Here is a 19,373-nt window from a genome sequence, read left to right as displayed (position 1 = left end):
ACTTCTATACTCAAAAAGAAAGTTGAAATTTCATTTCTTCCACACTTTCCTGCATACATACAGCATAATGTGCCAAACATTAAGCATTCTGGAACCTTCCATTTCAGGGGAAAGATTAACATTGATTACAAAACAATGAACACTGCTGCATATAGTGGGGGGGGAATGTTAAGAATCTCACCTCTGCAACTATGCCTAATGTAAAACACAAATTGTTTTCTCTGAACTGTACATTGGTTTGGAGAAAAGCATCTGCTAAATGATTAAGTGTAAAAACAAAGATGGAAAAAAAAACGATGTTATAGTTAAGGCTTTACTAATTAGGTTTCTGCAAAAGTTGAGGGGTACACATCGCAGACTAAAGAGTGCATTCAATTGTAACCATCAGACATCTTGGTTAAACACAGAAGCTGCAGCTTTAAGAAGTCAGTTTAGGCCACTTGTGGCAAGTGATCATTGCTGGCTGTGGTGGGACAGTCCATCCCATTCACTTCATTTTGACTTTAATTGAAGATGAGTGAAGGTACTTCTGTAGAATTGATAGGTTTTTGAATAAAAGTAACACAATGGAAGATAAACCATGTTGCAAGGGGGGGGGGGGGGGGTAATTGAGACCTTTAGAACTACTGTAGCTGCAATAGCTCTAACATGAAACCGTTAACACGTAAGAAAAAGAATGACGCTCGAAATAAGAATGAATCTGGACTGAAGCTTGCAAATTTAATTACTCCTGAACTTCCAGAAAGTTTAGTGTTCAGCAGGTGGCTGGTGCAGTGCATCACTTGTTTTCCTTAATTGTGCCACCCACACTGCTGCTTCCTTTGGAAGCATCTCACAAGGACAGGTGGACATTCAAGTAGGACCAAGCCATTTGACATTGGGTGAAATACAAACACTTTAAAAGCATGTACACTGTCATACACTGAACCAAAACCAAGAATGTGCATTTGAAACTTTATTTTGGTAAAATCATACAATGGATGCACAGCTGAGTCTACTCATGCAGTGCATAGCTTCTAAACTAGTACATAAAGCAAATACTAAACCTAAGGAGCTCTGGTGTTCCTCTTCAAGTACTTAGCAAGAGCAAAGCTTTCCAACCAAATGTCACCTCTGATCAAAGTTTCCGCTCCCAGGGACTTATTGCTGCAGCCAACACTTGCTAAACACCGAGTCAAACACCAGACAACAAATATGCAAGTACAACAATAGAGAATAACCACATGTTTAAGATTGCCATGTGCCAGACATTTACTGAAAAAAATTAAATCCAGCAACAGAATTTGATCTGGACACTTTGCACTGATACAATTAGAAAATGTTTCTATTTATAGTAACATATCCAAACCTTGGCATGTTTCATTTTGGTAGCCAATTGAAGTCATTTGGCCATATGGCCAGGAAGATATGGATTTTGGCTGAGTCCAATATAACTAACATTTAAAAGCTCACACTACCCTGAAATATAAATTTCACGCATACGGGTGGCATTCAACATTCAAGTGCCAGTGTTTTTGTACTGTCTTTTGGTCAAGTTTCTTAACTTTCAAAGAATCACTTTAGGCTTATAAAAATAAATATTTCTCAAAAAATGTTGATAAATTACACAACCTAGCAGCAAAAGTAGAATCTAGAAATCTGTGCAAATAGCTAAATTCCCCCAAACTGCTAATCCCCCTGGTCCCAAATAAATCCTGGTTAAACATCAAGAACCCATCCCCTTTTGTAAACAAGCTGCGTTTCACATTATCCACACAATATTTGGAAGCTTAAGGACACGCACTCAGGACACTTAAATGTGCAATAAAATAGCTTTGTAAAACTTGATGGGCACAACACACAAGACTTAATTAGCACCATTCATCTTAAGTTACCTCAATACTGTCAGTGCATCCGCTTCAGGTCATGTTTTAAAAATTTCAAGGCACAACACACTTGGTAATAAATCTATTGCACTTACACAGAATGCCATTTTCTTGCCTCCCCCTACACTGTGACGAATGCCACTCCTGGCTTCCTAGACAGCCAAGTAGCTCACCAAGGGGGCACTAACATACAGAAGTGGGAGAACCAGTCCTTTGGCCATATCTAGTGGAACATATAGCCAGTATGTAATGAAACCATGCAACAAAAAAAGAAAAAGAAAGAAAAGTGGTGCAAACTGCACTTGACTGCCCCTGCCATCACCCTAAAGCTGTTGTGTACATTGACAACCTCTGCAACCCAATTTTAGCCTTTGAAAGAGAGCCATGCCTCCAAGTAAGCCAAGAACGTTCCTTCAGAGTAACGCAGCTTGAAAAAAAGAGTATGTCTGTAATAAAATTAAAGCCCGCTGCAGAACTTTTGTTTTATGTCCTTGACCAAAAAACACCAACACTAGCATGCGTTTTAAACCGAATTGGCCAGTCAACATTCTAGAGGGCCACTTCGGTGTTCTGGTCCTTATGTAAGCCATTCCAAATTCACTTGCAATATGGCAGTTTGTCAATTTAAGTTTAAGAAACATGAAATTTTTCAACTGTATAATAGTTCAAGTACAGGACAATTTATAAAAAAAGAAAAAACACTGCCCCACCTAATGGCTAGCTTGTGATACGTTACTAGCTGCCGTTAACACTCAAGTCAATCACAGAAAGTATTTTGTTTCAGCATAATAAATTGTGTAAACACAAAATGCTCAGATTAAGTTTGCCACTGGAATGGCTTTTCAAGACAACCATATCCTTACAGGTACCTACCCAGGATAGAGTGAGCAAAATAATTAGAACTCATCCTTTGAAACAGTTGTCACACAATCAAGACCTCATTTCCATGGTGGTTCCACAAACTGGTAGCCCCAACTATAGGGAACAGCACAAGCAATGTCCCTTGTGACAATTTGAGATTCAAAATGGAATGACGACCCTTTCGAGTCGAGTCTTCCCAGTGTTTGCCAAGGTTTGACTCAGTACAAGATTTATGTCTTACAAAAGAACTGATCTCTTGGCCAAGTTCAGCCATTAATGACATTTAAAAATAATTTTGCAGTTTTAAAGGTACATTAACCAATTATGCTTAGTTTTAAAAATAAAGAAAATAATGCACAGTGGAAAACTAGTCCAAGATTCTGTTAGGCATAATCAGTAGCCTGCTTTAGTCTGAGGGTGTCATGTTCTGGCTGCCTTACAGGCCATCTTCTGTCTTAGTGCTTGGTTTCTGAATGTTGGCAGAGAATCACAGATGGTAATGTACTGCGAGTTCTTGAAGCTACACAGGGTATAGTCTGGCAAAGTTCCATGTGGTTTCCATTCAGCTAGTTTGGCATCATCTACACTCCAGCTGGGGGGGGGGGAGGGGGGGGATCTTAGTTTCCCCACCAGTCAACCTGGGAATAACTTCCCCCATAACCATCACTGTTGTAGAAGTTCCCAAAGCCACCTAAGGAGAAAGACGGACATTAGTCTAGCTGCACAGAGAAGCTTAAAACATGACCATTTGTGTTTCATAAAAATCACAGATGAGGAAGATACGAGATGGAGCACATCTCTCCCCCCAATGAGGGCAGACGGTGAAACGAACCCTTACCACCACCAAACCCTCTGCTTCCCCCATGGCCCCCAGTGCTGCGGCCTCCACGGCTACTAAAGCTGTTGCTGCTGCTGCTGCTTTGGCGGTAATCCCGACCACCAAAGCCACCAGAGAACCTGCTGGGAACAGAACACCTCTAGAATTAGAACTGACGGAAATGAGCATGAAACCAAGTGATGAGGGAGCTAAATGGCAAGGTGGTGTGAAAAGCAAACCAATCTTACCTCTTAGAGCGACCCCGGCTGCCACCCTTGTGGTGGCTCTCATATGCCAGGCTCTCCAGCCAAGAAGGAACCTCCTGCTTAGCTTCCACAAGGAGGTCCAGGAGATCTTTGGTGATGTTGCTATTCTTGTCATTGAAGAATGATGTAGCCAAGCCTTTTAGATAGGAAAATAACTTTTTTTTTTTTGAGTTGCTGTATCTCCTAAAGTTGAATTCAGTACCTTATCAGCTTTCAAATGTTAAAATGCAGCCACACCAAATATTCTAATTTTAAGAGCTTACCAAGGTTTCCAACACGCCCAGTGCGTCCAATACGGTGGACATATTCTTCAATGTCACTAGGCAAGTCAAAGTTGATGACATGCTTAACATTTGAGATGTCAAGTCCACGAGCAGCAACCTATAAAACAGAAAGCATTGTTCATACATTCTTCAAGCCAATGTGAAGCATATACAAGTTGTACCATTCTGAGGTAAACATACCGCCGTAGCAACCAGGATCGGGCACCTCCCAGAACGGAACTGATGAAGTGCCTCTTCCCGGTCTCTCTGTGAACGGTCCCCATGGATACTGGTACAGGCATAGCCCTCACGGTACAGGAAGTCCTCAAGGGCGTCAGCACCCTTCTTAGTTTCCACAAACACCAGGGTGAGGGAATCCTTGCCTGGAGACCACAATTCATGTATAACCAGGGTTCTAGCTGAACAAGTTTAGAAATAGCCTGTATGTCCTCAACTACTTTGATATCCCCAGTAATCTGGAATAGAGGCAGAAGACATTCTGGGATCAAGCCTGCATGACCCATCCCCAGTGACTTTAGTACAAATGTAAGCACACAAAAGTAGTAGAGGGAAAAGTCATTTGCTGCAGTTTGATAATTCTCTTCATGTAGAGGGATTCTCCAAAAAGTACAACAGTGAACAACTTCTGAATTCCCAGGCTAGTTCCAACCATACATAAAATCAAATTTCAGAAATCTGAAACATTACCTGTTGCATTCAGCAGATCTAGCAAGAAGGATCGCTTGTCATTTTCTTCAACCCAGACCACCTTCTGGGTGATGTTCTCAGAAGTTGAACCGACACGACCCACAGCCAAGAAAATGTACTCATCCAAAAAGTCACGGGCAAGAATCTAAAAAATTTGGAAGGGAGGACAGAAAAGTAAAAAATTAGATCTGGAAGTGCAAAGCTTTTTACTTGTATGTTTTAACAAGTTCACTGGCCCTACTAAAGACCTACCTGAATTTCCTTGGGGAAGGTAGCACTGAACATCATTGTCTGACGGAGGCCTTTTGGTGGCATGGTATCCTGCTCAACAATACGGCGGATCTGGGGCTCAAAGCCCATGTCAAGCATGCGGTCTGCCTCATCCAGAACCAGGTAGCTAAGGGACATAGCTCTTGTTACTAATCATTCAGTCTAAAGCCAACAACAACAACTCAACGTTCTGAAAGAGAAATGGTTAAGAACACGAAAACTACCATCGTCTTAAAAAAGGACACACAACTCACTTGCAGCAATCCAGACCAATTTTTCCCCTTTCCATCATGTCCACCAGACGTCCAGGTGTAGCCACCAGAAGGTGACAGCCTTTCTCCAAGTCCCGGATCTGCTGCCCAATGTCAGCCCCCCCATACACAACGCAAGGGCGCACTCTGGATCGGTAGGCAAACTGAAGAAAAGGAAAGTTTAAGTTATACATAGAAGTATAACAGAACAGGTCCTCAGGACAGCCAAAGGAAAGTTACTTCATTTCATGTACCTTTCTTGCCTCATCATAGATCTGGAGAGCAAGCTCTCTTGTAGGTGCCAGTACCAAAGAGATTGGATACTGCTTACGACGTCCATACTTTCCATTTTCCTTAAGATAAAACATGTTAAACATTGATAAAATACACATTAAATGACAAATTCATGAATACATTCATAGCTTTTACATAAGATATAGGGCTTCAAGGGCAGAAATGCAAAATCCCCCCATTATAGTTAATATGGTTCATATCAGTGTAGCAGTGATGTACCTGGCTGCTGGCTTTGACTGCCTGCAAGGCCTTGCCTGGACCCTCAGTGTAAATCTGACTCAGCACTGGAAGTAAAAACGCTGCTGTTTTTCCAGAACCTAAAAAGGAAAGAATGTTTCATTATAAACAAATGGAGAACAAAGTTTTCAAACTGTTCACAAGGTTCAAGAAAGCATAACCCAAGAAAACATTTAAAAAAGAAATTACCAGTTCATATAGCCAAATGAAAACAGGAGCATGTTGAGATGGGTTATAGAAAAGCCACAACTAACCTGTCTGTGCACAAGCCATCAGGTCCCTCTTGGACTTGATGATTGGAATTGCATGCTTCTGAACTGGAGTGGGTCGGCTATAGCGGCTCAGAGTAATATTGCCCATGATGATCTCTCCCATGTCAACATCATGGAACTGGAACAAAGAATCCATTTAATCCACAACAGGTAAAACTAGAACCCCCAAACTCAACTGAGGTTGACCATTGCTCAAATAACTTACGCTTTCAATGTGGGGAGGGGAATTAGTGCCGGTGGCCTCCACAGGAATGTCATCGTATTTCTCAAAGTTAATTCCTGTGTTACTTCCAGAGAAGAGCTCACTGAGGAGGAAAAAAGGCAACAGCTTTAAGTTTGATTCATGTCACAACACAAAAGGACAATAGCTCTGCAGGATTCACACAAAGGGGACACTCACTGCTCAAGGCGCTCATTTGGAGAAGTGGGTTTGGACCAGTCCTCCTCATCCCTTGAGTCCTCTGCCCAGCGGCCACTGCCTCCACCAAAGCCTCCACGTTCATACCTATTCAAGTATTACCAGATTCTCACATTATGACTAATAATAGCAACGCAACAATCCAGAAAGAATTAATCTGGATTTACTGAAGCAGCCACACGTAAAGTGGAAACTTTCAAAATGTAATACACACGTTATTCTTTCCTACCTTCCTCGAGATGCAGCTCCTCTGTCACCAAAGAATGAAGATTTTCCTCTATCACTGCGTCCTCCAAAGCTGGAATAAGCATCTCTGTCTTTGGAAGAATTCCATCCACCATCTTTGTCATAACCAAATCCTATGGGCAAGGGAGTTGTATGAAACAAAAGGACACATTTTCCTAAACTAGCTTGTCTACATGGTAAGAAATGTAGAATACTGATTTACACAGACAATATATGAAAGGCTCTGGATTCTTGCCATATGACTCCATGCATGGTTATGCTGTTGTCATCAATAAACAAATGTACAAAGAGTGAACCTTCAGAGGAAGTTTTTTTTGACTGGATGTAGAAGCCCACTTTCCCAACTGCCATTTTGCATTGGCTGGAACTAGCTAAATAATATACCTCTGTTGCCACGGTACCCGCCGCTCCCACCTCTGTCTGAGCGAGATGGTCCACGTCCTCCAAAACCACTTCGATCACCATTCAATCGGTTGTCCCTGCCATCATGGTAGCCATTTACAAAGCCATTGCAGCGTCCACCATCCCACCCAGCAGAATCTGAGGGAGAATAGGAAATACAAATTCTCAGCATTGCAGCCCCAAGTCAACCAGTTATTAGGACAGCATAAATATGCTGGCAACTGATGCCTCAAGCACAATGTACAAGAGACAGTCTCACTAGGATTATAGTACTATTTAGTCAAGCAAAATCCCCTTTACCTATTAAAACAAGCCATTGTATATATCCAATTGGCTTAAAGTAAAATTCATATCTAACAAATGCAGACCTCCCCTATGTAAAAGCCATCACAGCTTATTTCTTGTACCACTGAAAAATTAAAGCGCAACCAGAATTCCCTGCCATTTAATAGAGGGAGGGTACTTTAGCAGCAAAACAATATGGTCATTTGACTATGGAAGTTCTCAAATTATGATACACATGACTGACAAATAGGACAACATCAATGTAAAATAAAACTCAGGTTGGCTTATATACAATTTCATGTCCAACATCCCCTACATAAACAAGCGGAACACAGCAGCCTGCAGGGGAAGATACATTACTGAGTTCCCTCATTGTGTTTTGGAACTTCTGATTGTGAAGTTCTCAATTTTCAAAAACAAAAAATTAGCCAAAATGTGTACGCAAGGTGACAAGAACGTGCCTAAGAAGTGTGCTGGTGAACATTTCAGGTGGCGCGCACAGAAGGAATTCTTTAATATATTTTATACTGTTTTAGAAGAAAAAAAAAGTAATTATTTGTGCAACGTCTTTGAAAACAGTATTTGGACAATTAGACCAAACAAAACGCGTATGAAAGTGGTATTTTAGCATGACAAGTATTTTGACATCTTAAACAGTAAATTCATTATTAATCTGTAATGAGTGACAAATATTTACAAAGCCTTACCACTCCTGGAAGCTTCTTTGTTCCGCAGATGAGGAGGAATGTAACGCCCTGAAAGAGTGACGACAACTTGTGAGAAGGGACAAGTGCATGCTCTCCACAAATTCACCTGTGTAGGTGAACTGGTGTAAGTCAAGCGGTCCTTTTAACACCATCCTGAATAAAGCTAGAGAAACTTCCACAAAAGTTCACTTAGATAAAATTTGAAAAATGTTTGTCAATCGTGTCTCCATTTGTAAACTGATAAATACAGCCACGTTACAAGACTTGAGAATCAAAACACACAAGAACAAAAAGACACTTACTCCCCGTTCCTCCGCCACCTTGTCCGTCTCCAGCGGAGTTCAAGTCTAGGGCAGCAAGCTGCGAACAGACAATTCCATCTTATTTGCCCTGTACTTCAGGGAAGACTTTAGATGTCACGCTCATGAAAACCCAAGCCGTGAAGGCTGACACGGTCACGCTCAACCCGATGTTCAAATTACACAGATGGCAAACGTGCTGCTTAACTGTGCGGGCATCGAACGTGCCGCAGTAGGTAGAGTAGAGCAGCAAAGACACGGATTTGTAACCAGGAGGATGTTGGCCCGAGTTACGCCGCACCCCTGCCGCAGACTCTTGATCAAGGCACCTACCCTCAGTGGGTACAGGGTACACAACACCCTCATGTGTACATCATGTCAAATGCTGCAAGTGTTCACACAAGAAAACTAATAATAAAAATATAGCTTCAGCTCTTCTGCCTCTGACCCACAGGAGGAGGAAAAAAAACAAAAAAAAAAACAGGAATATTACTATTAGCTCTCAAGTGTTTTGCCAACTCACTCTCTGTTAAACTTCCAGTGGTGTAAAGGGTGCAGCTCAGTCGCCCACAGCGAGCGTCCACTGACTGGAAGAGTGCGGTGCGACAAACCAAAACCACCAACATCCAACGTTTATTTCACACTTATTCCACCCTCCGTGCGCCTCTGCTCAGCACCACTCGCCGACCTCACAACGACGTCGCCGCTTTTTAATCGCACGCGTCTGCTTTCAACTGAATTCAATCTTATTCGAAGCGTTTTCCATTGAGGCTTTTAAATGTCATGATCTGTGCGAGTTCCTTTTAAAAAAAAAAAGAGGGGGGGGGGGAAATCAGTGACGCGCAGAGCTCACATTTTCTCTCTCGGTTCCGCCAACTATCTGAGCGGTGAATACACAAAAAATAGCAATTTCCCTGCCTCACGTGTCGAGTAAATAACAGCTAACATACCAGGTGAGGGCAGGGCGCATTTAATTCAAACGTCCAAGGCAAAGAGACCGTGCTGAGGGAGGGGGCCGCCGGCACAAAACGACGTCGCAGTTCACTAAACACTCCGTAACCGCAGTAGAGAGCGCGAGCTGCTCAACGACGCCATGAACAAAGCCCCTGGCTTCAGAACTCCTGACACGCAAAGCAAACAACATTGAACATTTCTACACGTCCTATCCGTCAGTCTAATTGACTTCGAATAACTAGCGACACAGAGACTTGAGACAAAAAAAGAAGAAATACGTAGAGAACGAGTTGGCATATACTACTGATCCAATTAAGTCGCACAAAATGGCAGCGGCGTTCCCTGTTTGAGGGTTTCATCGAGGTTGGGTTGAAGGAATCGGGCATTAAGCTTTAAATAAAAGTCCCAGACACAAAAAAAAAAGAGAAACCGGATGCTAGTAGTTTGGCTAAGATAAATACTTTCACATTTTGATTGTCAAAATCGTACTCTGTTCTTAACGAGAATTAAACCTGATGGATTAATTTCAGACAAGGCGAAAAACCGTGGAAATGACGTAAAAACAAAAAAAAGAGAGATTAAGCGGAGACTAGGCGTGTAGCAAAGCGGCGACGTCGAAGGAGCTCCGCCATCACCTCCGACCACAGGGCTGCTAGCCTCCATTTTACCGCGGCGGCCCCGATAGGCCCGAGCAGGCCTCGCGAGGCTTAATCGGACGGACACAAAGCCCGGCGACTCTCCCGTTCACAGCGGCTCTTCATAGCAAATTAATCGAAGCGCTTGATAACACCAAACGATACCAAATAATACAAAACAGTAGTAAGTCAACGACACTCACCTGCTTATCTAGACCGTGTGCATTTTCGACGACCACATGACTCATAACTAAAGAATAATAAGGATTTGTTTCTTCTGAGAAAGGATTTCTTTTGTTCGACGTTCAGTTAACCTGTCGACAAGCGTTCTAGTTACTTCCTTCCTTTCTTTGATTTCTGAAATGTACAACTCGAAAATGGTCAGTATAAATAAGCTTAGTATAAATACTTCTCTTTCTTGAGATGTACGTAGCTTGATCGCAACGTCTGCGTCTGCGGCTCAACTCGAGCGGACTATTTCAACGAGCACGCTCTACCGGGCCGTGTAGTAACAGGACACGAGGCCCAGAGCGTGTGATTTTATTGGCTGAAACCGTTCGACGAGGACGACAGAAATATCGCGATATTTTACAAGTTACGGTAAAAGCTCATACTGCGCCATTGTTTGCTGTCCTAAATAGTGGCACGTAGTTTCCTTCATTTGTTAGTTGATAAAGAGAAATAGTACCACATTTCGCGTCTTTGGGCGATGTTCAGTAACTAAGTTTACTTGTCATTTGGTCTAGAAGAAAAAGTATAAAATCATTCCCTTTATTATAACATATTATGAAATTTATCAGGTTTCAAATTGATGCTCTCCAAATCCGTTTATAATTCACACTGGAGACTGTTTTATAATTGTTTTATATTTTATATTTATTAAAATTTGACAAAGTTATATAAATAGTACTTTAGTAATACATTCTTACATGTAAAGTGGACAAATATGCCGAGGACATTTTAATTGGGACTACGGGCAGGTGGCGTAGTGGTTAAAGCTGCTGCCTTCTACTCGAAAAGCCCTAGTTTTGAATCTCCTCTGTGGTGTACCTACGCTTAATTGATCTAGTAATACCAGCGGTAAAAACTGGTAAATAACTAAATAGCTTAACACTATAAATCACTTTAGAAAAGTGTAGGATGAAGGACATAAGTTCTAGTACATTTAGGATTTCAGAAAGGGGATAATATCTAAAACAACATGTGATAGCTACAATACACTAGATAAATAAACAAATAACTAACTCTTTCTCTACAGACTGTCGGTGGAAAAAAAACTTCGTGGTTTTACAGTGTGCTGTTTCAAAAACAAAATCCGGATATTAGTGCATTACAATTACGTCACTACACACACTGGCTGAAGCCGCTCGTCCCGAGCGGGGTCGCGCCGAACCGGAGCTAACCCGGCAGCACAGGGTGATAGGCTCGAGGGGACACATCCAGGACGGGACGCCAGTACGTGGTTGCAAGGCACCCCAAGCAGGACTCGAACCCCACACCCGCCAGAGAGCAGGACCCGGCCAAACCCGCTGCGCCACCGCGGCTTCCTGTTTACGTCATTATATTTGTATAATTTTTTGTGCATCGTTTTCGGGAAGGAAGAAGAATTCCGTGAAATGTTTTAAAGGAACGTCACACTGTGTGGCTAGTTAACTTCCTGTTACTAAAATGAGGGCAACATTACCCACATTTAATAACATAAAAAATGAGATTCTGTCACACTAAAATAACCTTAAGAAAGAAACGTTAAAAACACTTGATAAAAATCTCCCATCAAAACCCGCGGCTATATCACCGGAAGAAAACGGCTACTTCCGGCTGAACTTTCTTTTTCCTGTCCACTGATTTTAGTGTGGAAAAAAGCTTTTTCTTCTGTTTTTCAGGCGGTTTTGGTCTCGCCTTTACAGATGCCATCGGTTTAAGTGCATCGTCAGTGTGTGCGATGTAACATTTCAGAAATTCGTACAGCCTACATTGTTTACTCTGCGATAGCGAATTGTTTAATAAACATTTGTTCCTAAGCACCGATTTTAATACCGCTGTGTCTTATTTTAAGATCTTTACTTAAGTGGTGCACTTTATGTTTGCTAAGTATAAACACACACATACAGACAGACAAATTCTAACTCTTTAGACCCTGGTAGTCTTATCGACAAATATGTTTTTGTGCCATTAAGTCCCACTACCTCACATATTTTACTGAACAAATTTAATATGATCATTAAAGTCAGCCAAATTAATGATTAATGTTTTTATATCCTAATAGTCCAGTTTATACTGAATGGTGAAATCAGATCATTTGCAGTCATTTTTACAATTCTCCATACTGCACCAGATGTTTGGTATATGTCAGCTGTAATTTGTGGTATTATTTTAGAGAATTTATTTTTAAAGCCAAGTTTCCTAGTGTTTCTCCTCTGTTCACAATGGGACGTGTTATTCGTGGACAGAGAAAAGGTGCAGGATTTGTTTTCAGAGCCCATGTCAAGCATAGGAAAGGGGCTACAAAACTGCAGCACTTTGACTTTACTGAATGCCATTGATACAAAGGCATTGTGTAGGTACGATTTATTTTCAGTTTTACCTATTAAGACGATCCCATTGATCAATGCATCATTGATTATAAGGTGTTCTTTCACTGTATTGTATGACAATCCTAGGATGTCATCCATGACCCTCGTCGGGAAGCCCCCCTGCCCAAGGTTGTTTTCCATGATCCCTACAGGTTCAAGAAGAGGACAAAGGTGTTCATTGCTGCTGAGGGTATCCACACTAGACAATTCACTTGTTGTGGTAAACAGGGTAAGAAAGAATCTATGACATTCTTCTCTTCACCAGATATTTTTTCACGTCTATGACACTGAAGAATCGAAGGGTGTTGTTCATGAGATTGAATCTGCTGCCATTTCACAGATAGTTGTGAATGGAGTATTTGCTGAGAATTAGTCTTGCACTGAGAATATTTGTATTACATGCTAATTCACTGCCAATTTGTTTAGCGTCAAAACCAAAGCTGCATTCTTTTGACAAAACATGATACACTGAGAATTTTGTATTATTGAGGACTAATCAATCAGGTAACAACTTCAGTGGCTCCTGTCCCCTAACTCAGCTGAACATAGGTTATGTACTGCCTGTGGGAGCCATGCCTAATTGTACTATCATCTGTTGCTTGAAGAGGAAGCCAGGGGATTGGGACAAGCTGGCCTGGACCTCCAGAAACTTCTGCCACTGTCATCTCACACAACCCTGAGACCAAAAACCTGGAGTCAAGCTGCCTTCTGGCTCCAAGAAGGTCATCATCTCTGCAAACAGCTGTCGTTGATAACACCCCTAACTCCTTGTACTCTTAGCACTTTAGTCTCTGAGGACTGACGGCAAATGTTTGAGAACATTTCCTTTGGCAGATGAGTTTATTTATATAATTTGGTTTACGTATGGTCAGGTTTCAACCTGTATGGTTCTTAGATGTTGTTCCTGGTGGTGGGTGTATGGACAACCCCGTTGTTTAGGCTGGATCTGCCTACCACAAGTACGAAGGTAAGAGGAACTGCTGGCTGCATCTGGTATGGCTATGAATGAAAGTGTTGCTGTTTTTACCCATGTGTTTTTTCACTCTCTGTGAACATATCCCATAACTATTTCTATGGACAAGCTAGGTGAAATCTGGTCACTGGAACTGTCATTTTAAAATAGTGAATGGAATGTCTTGCTGTTAGATTAGAAATTATTTTAATTTCTATCTCAGCCTTCTGCCACCTCAGAGCCATCCGGACACCGAAGACCAGTGATCACTGGGAGGAGTAGGACACAAGAACAAGCAGCGTGTTTCGTTCCAAATCCTCCTCAAGTTTATTGCATGTGCACAAAGATTATATACTATTTTGCAGAACAAAGAAATAAGTTCTCATTGGGTTAGAAAGTGAGTCGGGGTCTAGGGACGAAACCACAAAAGGTAATGTTAAGCAACAGAACACTGTGATTGGTTATACATATAGAGAGGATACAGGGGGTATGGGATATTTCAGTCGCGTCCGTTTGCCCTTGAACATAAACAAAGAGAGAAAAGTTAAACAGGAACTTCAACATACACACACATTCTTAACAGGTCCGACACACACCAAAAGGACAGATAGGACAGAGAGATTGAGGTAGAGAAGAGACACGAGAGCCATTTATTTCCCACACTTGCTCTACATGCATCAGCTCATTCTTACTTTTTCGCAATGAATTGACCTTCTGATAAGGTCTTAATCCAGAGTTAGCCTGCATGTGTCCCCCAGCCTGTTTCTTTTGGAGGTGGAAACCATCAGCACATTGGCAAACCCTCCACCATCAGGACGGATGCATCAGATGGGTACAAGGTCAGTTTCATTGCTGCATGATGCACTGGCAGACTGCATGAACGAAAGACTGTGCAGGAAAGTAAAAACTAATGCTTTTATTCTTACTAAAATGCCAGAAAATGAAGTTGTTGGGCATCTATCTCTAACTTTAATGTGAAGGCACCACTGGAGGTACAATTTTGCAATTTGTGTCCATATTGTAGCAATAGTGGTCACTGGTAATTTTGATGTGACATGCCAAATAGGGCTAAAACTGTATATGTTGGAAAGTAGTATACTTCAATACTCATTTATATTTATATTTGATTGTAGGCAAGTTACTGAAGTTATATTAATTATATACTATATTGATATATAATCTATATACAGTATATAGTACTGTATACTATATTTATATACACACTATAATTATATAATATACCCAATTATATTAATATTTTATCTTGGGCAAGTTACCGAATGGAGTGAATGAACATAAATGTACTTTATCATAGAGTCTGTATAGGCATTTTCGTATTTTTACACCATCCCAGGAAGGAAGACCCTTTTACAATTTAGCTGATTTGTCCCTCACTTACTTAATGTCTGCAGTTTATTTGAGTAAATACTTGCCCACTGCAGTATACAGTGACCTCCAAAATTATAAGCACCCTTGATGAAGATGCTCAAAAAGTGTAATATATACAGCTTTGTGTAATCACCAAAAAAAGGAAAAAACTGCAAGCTCTTATTAAAACACATTTCTTTCAAAGGAAATATTCATACATGTGCAATAGTGTTTCCTTCAGTGATATAGGTTTAATGCAATCTTGTCTGACAGATAAAACTAAAAAGGCTGTTATTATCGTTTTAAAGGCTGGACAGCAGTTTGTATGGAATCTTGAGCTATTCCTTCATACTTCAAACTTTCCAGATCCGTGATGTCTTTATGTCTACAACTACCCTTTTCATTTCAGGCCACAGTTATTCTATGGGGTTTTACTCTGCTGTCTGTGGTAGCCATTGCACAACATTGATTTTGTTCACTGCCAACTATTTCTTTGTTGATTTTAAGGTGTCTTTTGTGTCATTGTCATGGTAGAAAGTCTTATCTGAGTCCATGTCACAACTTCTAGGCGCTGGCAGCAAGATTTCCAGCCAGTATATGTTGATACTTTGTGGATTTTATACCTTTATTATTAACAAGGTATCCAGACCTCTGGCAGCAATAGCCCTGCAACATCAACAGTCTACCTCTAAATATATATACAGTGGGTATGACATGCTTTTATTTGTGTTCCTCTCCTGATGCCAAGCGTGCTAATGATATGAGTGGCCACAAAGTTTGGTTTTGGTCTTGTGTCACCATAGCACTGGGTTCCAGCTGCTTCACTTTTTTGGTCGTCAGCAAGGGCTTTCTTCTGGCAACACTTCTAGACAGCATGTTAGCATGGAGGTATATTCTGATGGTTGACTCGAGATACTTGACCTCAAAATGGCAAATGCACTGCAGTCTTCCAGCTGTAATCCTTGGACTCTTCTTGATTATTGCCCTAATTACACTATGTCTTAATTTATGCATTCTTGTCTATTATCTGATTTGTTGATATTAACAATCATTTGTTTGTCAGTGTTTACCTTTGGACATGGTGATAGCTGAAAGTTTCCTCATGTGACTCCTTTTTATACCCATTGAAACACTCTTGGGACAAGCAGTTTCAGACAGTGTGTGCGTGAAACACTCTCACTCACTATCATTAACTGTTTCGGAAAATCAGGGTCATGGTGATTTTATGTGTTACCACAGTGCACTAGGCTAAGTAGGGTGCACTCTGGACAAGAGAAACAAAGATCCTCTATTATTTAGTTGTACAATCTGAATTACTCTGCATATTTCATTTTATTTTCAGACTCAAGCAAGAGAAATAACACAAGGGATCAAATCATTCTGAAGTATATTTGCTTGGAAATACATATCTGAATAAAAGCCTGAGGTTTTCATGATTTTTTTGTTACAGCATAAAGCTCTTTGCTTTACTTTGCTCCTTATCATGAGTGCCAATAATTTGAGGTCAGTGTATGTATAACTTTCAAGTGCAATATCGATTTGTGGAGGAATAACTAACCCAGTATTTGCTGACAACACAGCTATCTTGATTTTAATATAATGGGAAATATTAAACACCTTGTGTTAATAAAATGTTTGTATTCTATGAATTCAGGATGAAGACATACAAGAACAATCTGGCCTCTAATTCTTCCAAAAATATTTATAGGTAAGCTTTTGGTAAATACAAAAACTTAAAAGCCAAACCAAGGGCAAAGCCACTGCGTCATTCACAGTTCAGGGTGGGCTGCAGAAAGAAAGCTATACCGTCATTCATCTACCAGGGCAGTAGGGCACTTCTACAGAGTTTCCTTCTGCCATGGTGGGCAAACAGGGAAATGGGGACCAAGTGAGTGGGACAGAGCGGAGGAGCACATACTGGCAGGGTTAATTGAAATACTATTTATTTTCCTTTTAAAAGTAGAATTTTACAGTGTTGGGTTTTTACAGTGCTCTAAGGCAGATTAAGGGACTTTATTATTCATATTCATGCATGTTTCACAAAAAGCTTCTGAATTATTCAAACAAAACGTCAAAAGGCAATCATCCTATTTAACAATTTCAAGAAAAAAGGAAAAAAAAAACAATCAAAATAAAAAATGGAGACAAGAATGGTAAGACCTTACAGGCAAAAATGGTTTTGTCTCCTGAAGGAAGAATGAAGAAGGAAAATGGCCTGTAGTGCATTATGGGTGGGGTCCAGTCCTGGTATAAATAGTACAACACTGCAACTGCACACCCAGTGGGCTGTCCACTCTTTGCTGAGGTTTCAACTTATTGTCCTTCCCCAGCATTGCATTGATCTAGGGCAAACGGTTCCTTAGGTCACCAGAGCACAGTGGGGAACAACATCAGCATAGGCCACTTGTTTGGTTTTGGCAGACTTTTAGGGTAAATCCATGCACTTTGAACGCTGTCTTCGGTTCATTGCGTTATCACCCCCTTCCTTGAATCTGCAGCTCCCCGCCTGCGAAACTCCATTGAGACATTGCTGTTTATTCAGTTTTCACGTGCACAATGTATTTACAATGCATTATAAATAAAATGAGACAATTACAGTGTCAGTATTCGGTTTTCTTTATTCTTGCTAAGGGGCGCAATGTTTCTCTTATTTCTGTGCGGGGGGGGGAGGAAAAAAAAAAAAAAAATTACGACTGTAGCTCCTGAAGTAAACATCACACCATGGCCAAAACAAAAGTCGGCAAATCAGGGCGGAGAACTCTGTACAGTCAGTTTCTTTAAAAACAATACCAAGGACAAAACTGCTCCTTTGAAAACAAAACTATTTTTTTTTTTTTTTTTTTTATATTTCAGCAAAATAATTTCTCTAAAATAACAATATTTAAATATAAGTTGGTGGTCTGATTCACTATTCGGGGTTTTTGGTACTTCAGTCAAAATCCAGAGAAATACACATTCAAGTTACCAATAAATTGCAGTTTTCACCATTTCCTTAAAAACCTAAAGATCATTAATCTGCAGCTAACATTTGTGATTTTGCTAACCAGCAGTTACCACACAACCCTGTTTATGTATGTATTTGCAGTGGATGAAGGGTATTCAAACTGGACCATGTGAGAGGACTAAAGTATGTGATTTAACTGGCTTAGCCTTTCTCTGGGGTGAAGTGACCACATAAGTTATTAGGAGTTAATCTAGGCTCTACGAAGGAGGAAAAAGCAACCACAGCAAGTAGAGTTAAGTATGCTCCACAGATTCAGGCAGAGCAAATGGTTGCATATACACTTTTCAAAACTTTCAGTTACTGAAAACTATGTCGTCGTCGTCCCACCAATAAAACCAAAAGCCAAATGGCAAATTTGAGAACATGTGCAATCAAGACAGTCCTTTTTTCTTACATTGGTTCACATGTCGCTGTTAACGTAAGAAAAAATAAAAATGAGGGCTCTTCAGGGCTGCAGCATACAGCTTAGTTTTTGTTGACCATCAAAAACCTCCATATGGCCACACTAATTTGTTGTGAAGCCATGCTAAATGTTACAGCATATGAACTAGGTACAAAATGTCTCAATACCAGAATGAGAGAAAGGCAAAGAAAGTTCTAGAACAATATTATGTTGCCTCTTTCCACACCATCCGAATGTCAGTGTTAACCTGGCCATTCTACAACCCCACACAAACAACAACTCAGGAAGCAGAGCTGATTTGGCATGGCTAAAGTGGTTTACACAAATAATGCTTCTCTCTAAAACTGAACTGAATGACCCAGACTGCCCAATACAAGTGAACAAGCAGAAGTTTGTCTTCTTTGTAGCCTTTTCCATCCATTTTCCTCTGATATATGGGCATGTCTCTTCCAGCAGAAGGTCCTGCTATGGGAGCGAAGAGTCAAAACATTGAGATACTATGTACACCTTTGCCGTTTCCACATGAGCATCAGGCCCAGTTTATTACAACACTATACACTTTGCACTGCAGGCGGGTTATGTTCATGACAGCAACACTCTGCAGGGCAGACAGTGAATAGACTCTCCACTCCAGGTAACAATACAAATAGTGGAACTATGGGCACAAGGGACCTGGAGAGGTAATGAACTTGTAAGGCCTGTTCTTCCACTCTGATCCAGTGTTTTGCTGGAGGGCAGGGGCAAGGGGGCTTGGAGAACAGGAAAAGGAGCCCCTGGGGCCTTTGTTACTCTTTTGTCTGCGTGGGGGCCACCTCTTCGGTGCCTTCCCAGTTCTCTTGTGCTCGTTGGCATGGCCGTGGGGGGTTGTTCATGTGCTGCGCTGCAGGTCCGGTATACGGCTGTCCGTGTGGGTGATTGTTCTGCTTCACACACAGACACACAACGGGGATCATTCTAGTGCTGCACCAGATAACATTATGTAGAAAGTCATCCACTACACTTTCACTGCCTTTGTACAGGCAA

The 19,373-nt window shown here is 41.0% G+C and overlaps 2 protein-coding genes and 1 pseudogene across 16 annotated transcripts in view; 1 reads left to right on the top strand and 2 right to left on the bottom strand.

Moving 5' to 3' along the window:
• Positions 1 to 1,950: 1,950 nt before the first annotated feature.
• Positions 1,951 to 10,519, bottom strand: LOC108920550 (putative ATP-dependent RNA helicase an3). 5 transcript variants are annotated; one of them, XM_018729370.2, is made up of 18 exons: positions 10,254 to 10,519; positions 8,465 to 8,522; positions 8,163 to 8,210; positions 7,153 to 7,308; positions 6,752 to 6,881; positions 6,505 to 6,609; positions 6,310 to 6,409; positions 6,087 to 6,222; positions 5,815 to 5,912; positions 5,556 to 5,654; positions 5,305 to 5,465; positions 5,033 to 5,177; positions 4,781 to 4,925; positions 4,274 to 4,455; positions 4,073 to 4,190; positions 3,792 to 3,945; positions 3,559 to 3,686; positions 1,951 to 3,417 (listed from the first exon to the last, which is right to left on the bottom strand). In XM_018729370.2, exons 1-18 carry the CDS (start codon positions 10,296 to 10,298, stop codon positions 3,344 to 3,346), a joined length of 2,082 nt encoding a protein of 693 aa, XP_018584886.1. In that variant the 5' UTR covers positions 10,299 to 10,519; the 3' UTR covers positions 1,951 to 3,343. The 5 variants fall into 5 exon arrangements, with proteins under 5 accessions (XP_018584886.1, XP_018584890.1, XP_018584887.1 ...); XM_018729374.2 differs by having other exon boundaries at positions 3,565 to 3,686; XM_018729371.2 differs by having other exon boundaries at positions 3,559 to 3,683.
• A 1,957-nt stretch (positions 10,520 to 12,476) lies between these two features.
• LOC108920504 (60S ribosomal protein L8-like) lies at positions 12,477 to 14,486 on the top strand (annotated as a pseudogene).
• Positions 14,487 to 16,869: 2,383 nt separating this feature from the next.
• The window catches only part of LOC108920541 (probable ubiquitin carboxyl-terminal hydrolase FAF-X), a 32,921-nt gene continuing 30,417 nt past the window's right edge, over positions 16,870 to 19,373 (bottom strand). For 8 of the 11 annotated variants that reach the window (XM_018729347.2, XM_018729342.2, XM_018729346.2 and 5 more), the window contains one exon: positions 16,870 to 19,273. In XM_018729347.2, coding sequence (XP_018584863.1) covers positions 19,136 to 19,273 — 138 coding nt within the window. In that variant the 3' untranslated portion in view covers positions 16,870 to 19,135. The remainder of the gene's footprint in view (positions 19,274 to 19,373) is intronic. The other 3 variants (XM_018729345.2, XM_018729348.2, XM_018729352.2) reach the window with 1 other exon arrangement.

Source organism: Scleropages formosus, chromosome 14 (assembly GCF_900964775.1).
Source record: "Scleropages formosus chromosome 14, fSclFor1.1, whole genome shotgun sequence".
Lineage (NCBI taxonomy): Eukaryota > Metazoa > Chordata > Actinopteri > Osteoglossiformes > Osteoglossidae > Scleropages > Scleropages formosus.
The sequence above is the reverse complement of the archived record's forward strand: the minus strand, read 5'-3'. Positions and strand labels throughout refer to the sequence as shown.

Coding starts and splice junctions, on each gene's coding strand:
- LOC108920550 (XM_018729370.2), bottom strand. CDS start 10,298: ATGAGTCATGTGGTCGTCGAAAATGCACACGGTCTAGATAAGCAG. Junction 6,610..6,751: donor GGAGCTGCATCTCGAGGAAG/GTAGGAAAGAAT, acceptor ATACTTGAATAG/GTATGAACGTGGAGGCTTTG. Junction 6,410..6,504: donor CCAAATGAGCGCCTTGAGCA/GTGAGTGTCCCC, acceptor TTTCCTCCTCAG/TGAGCTCTTCTCTGGAAGTA.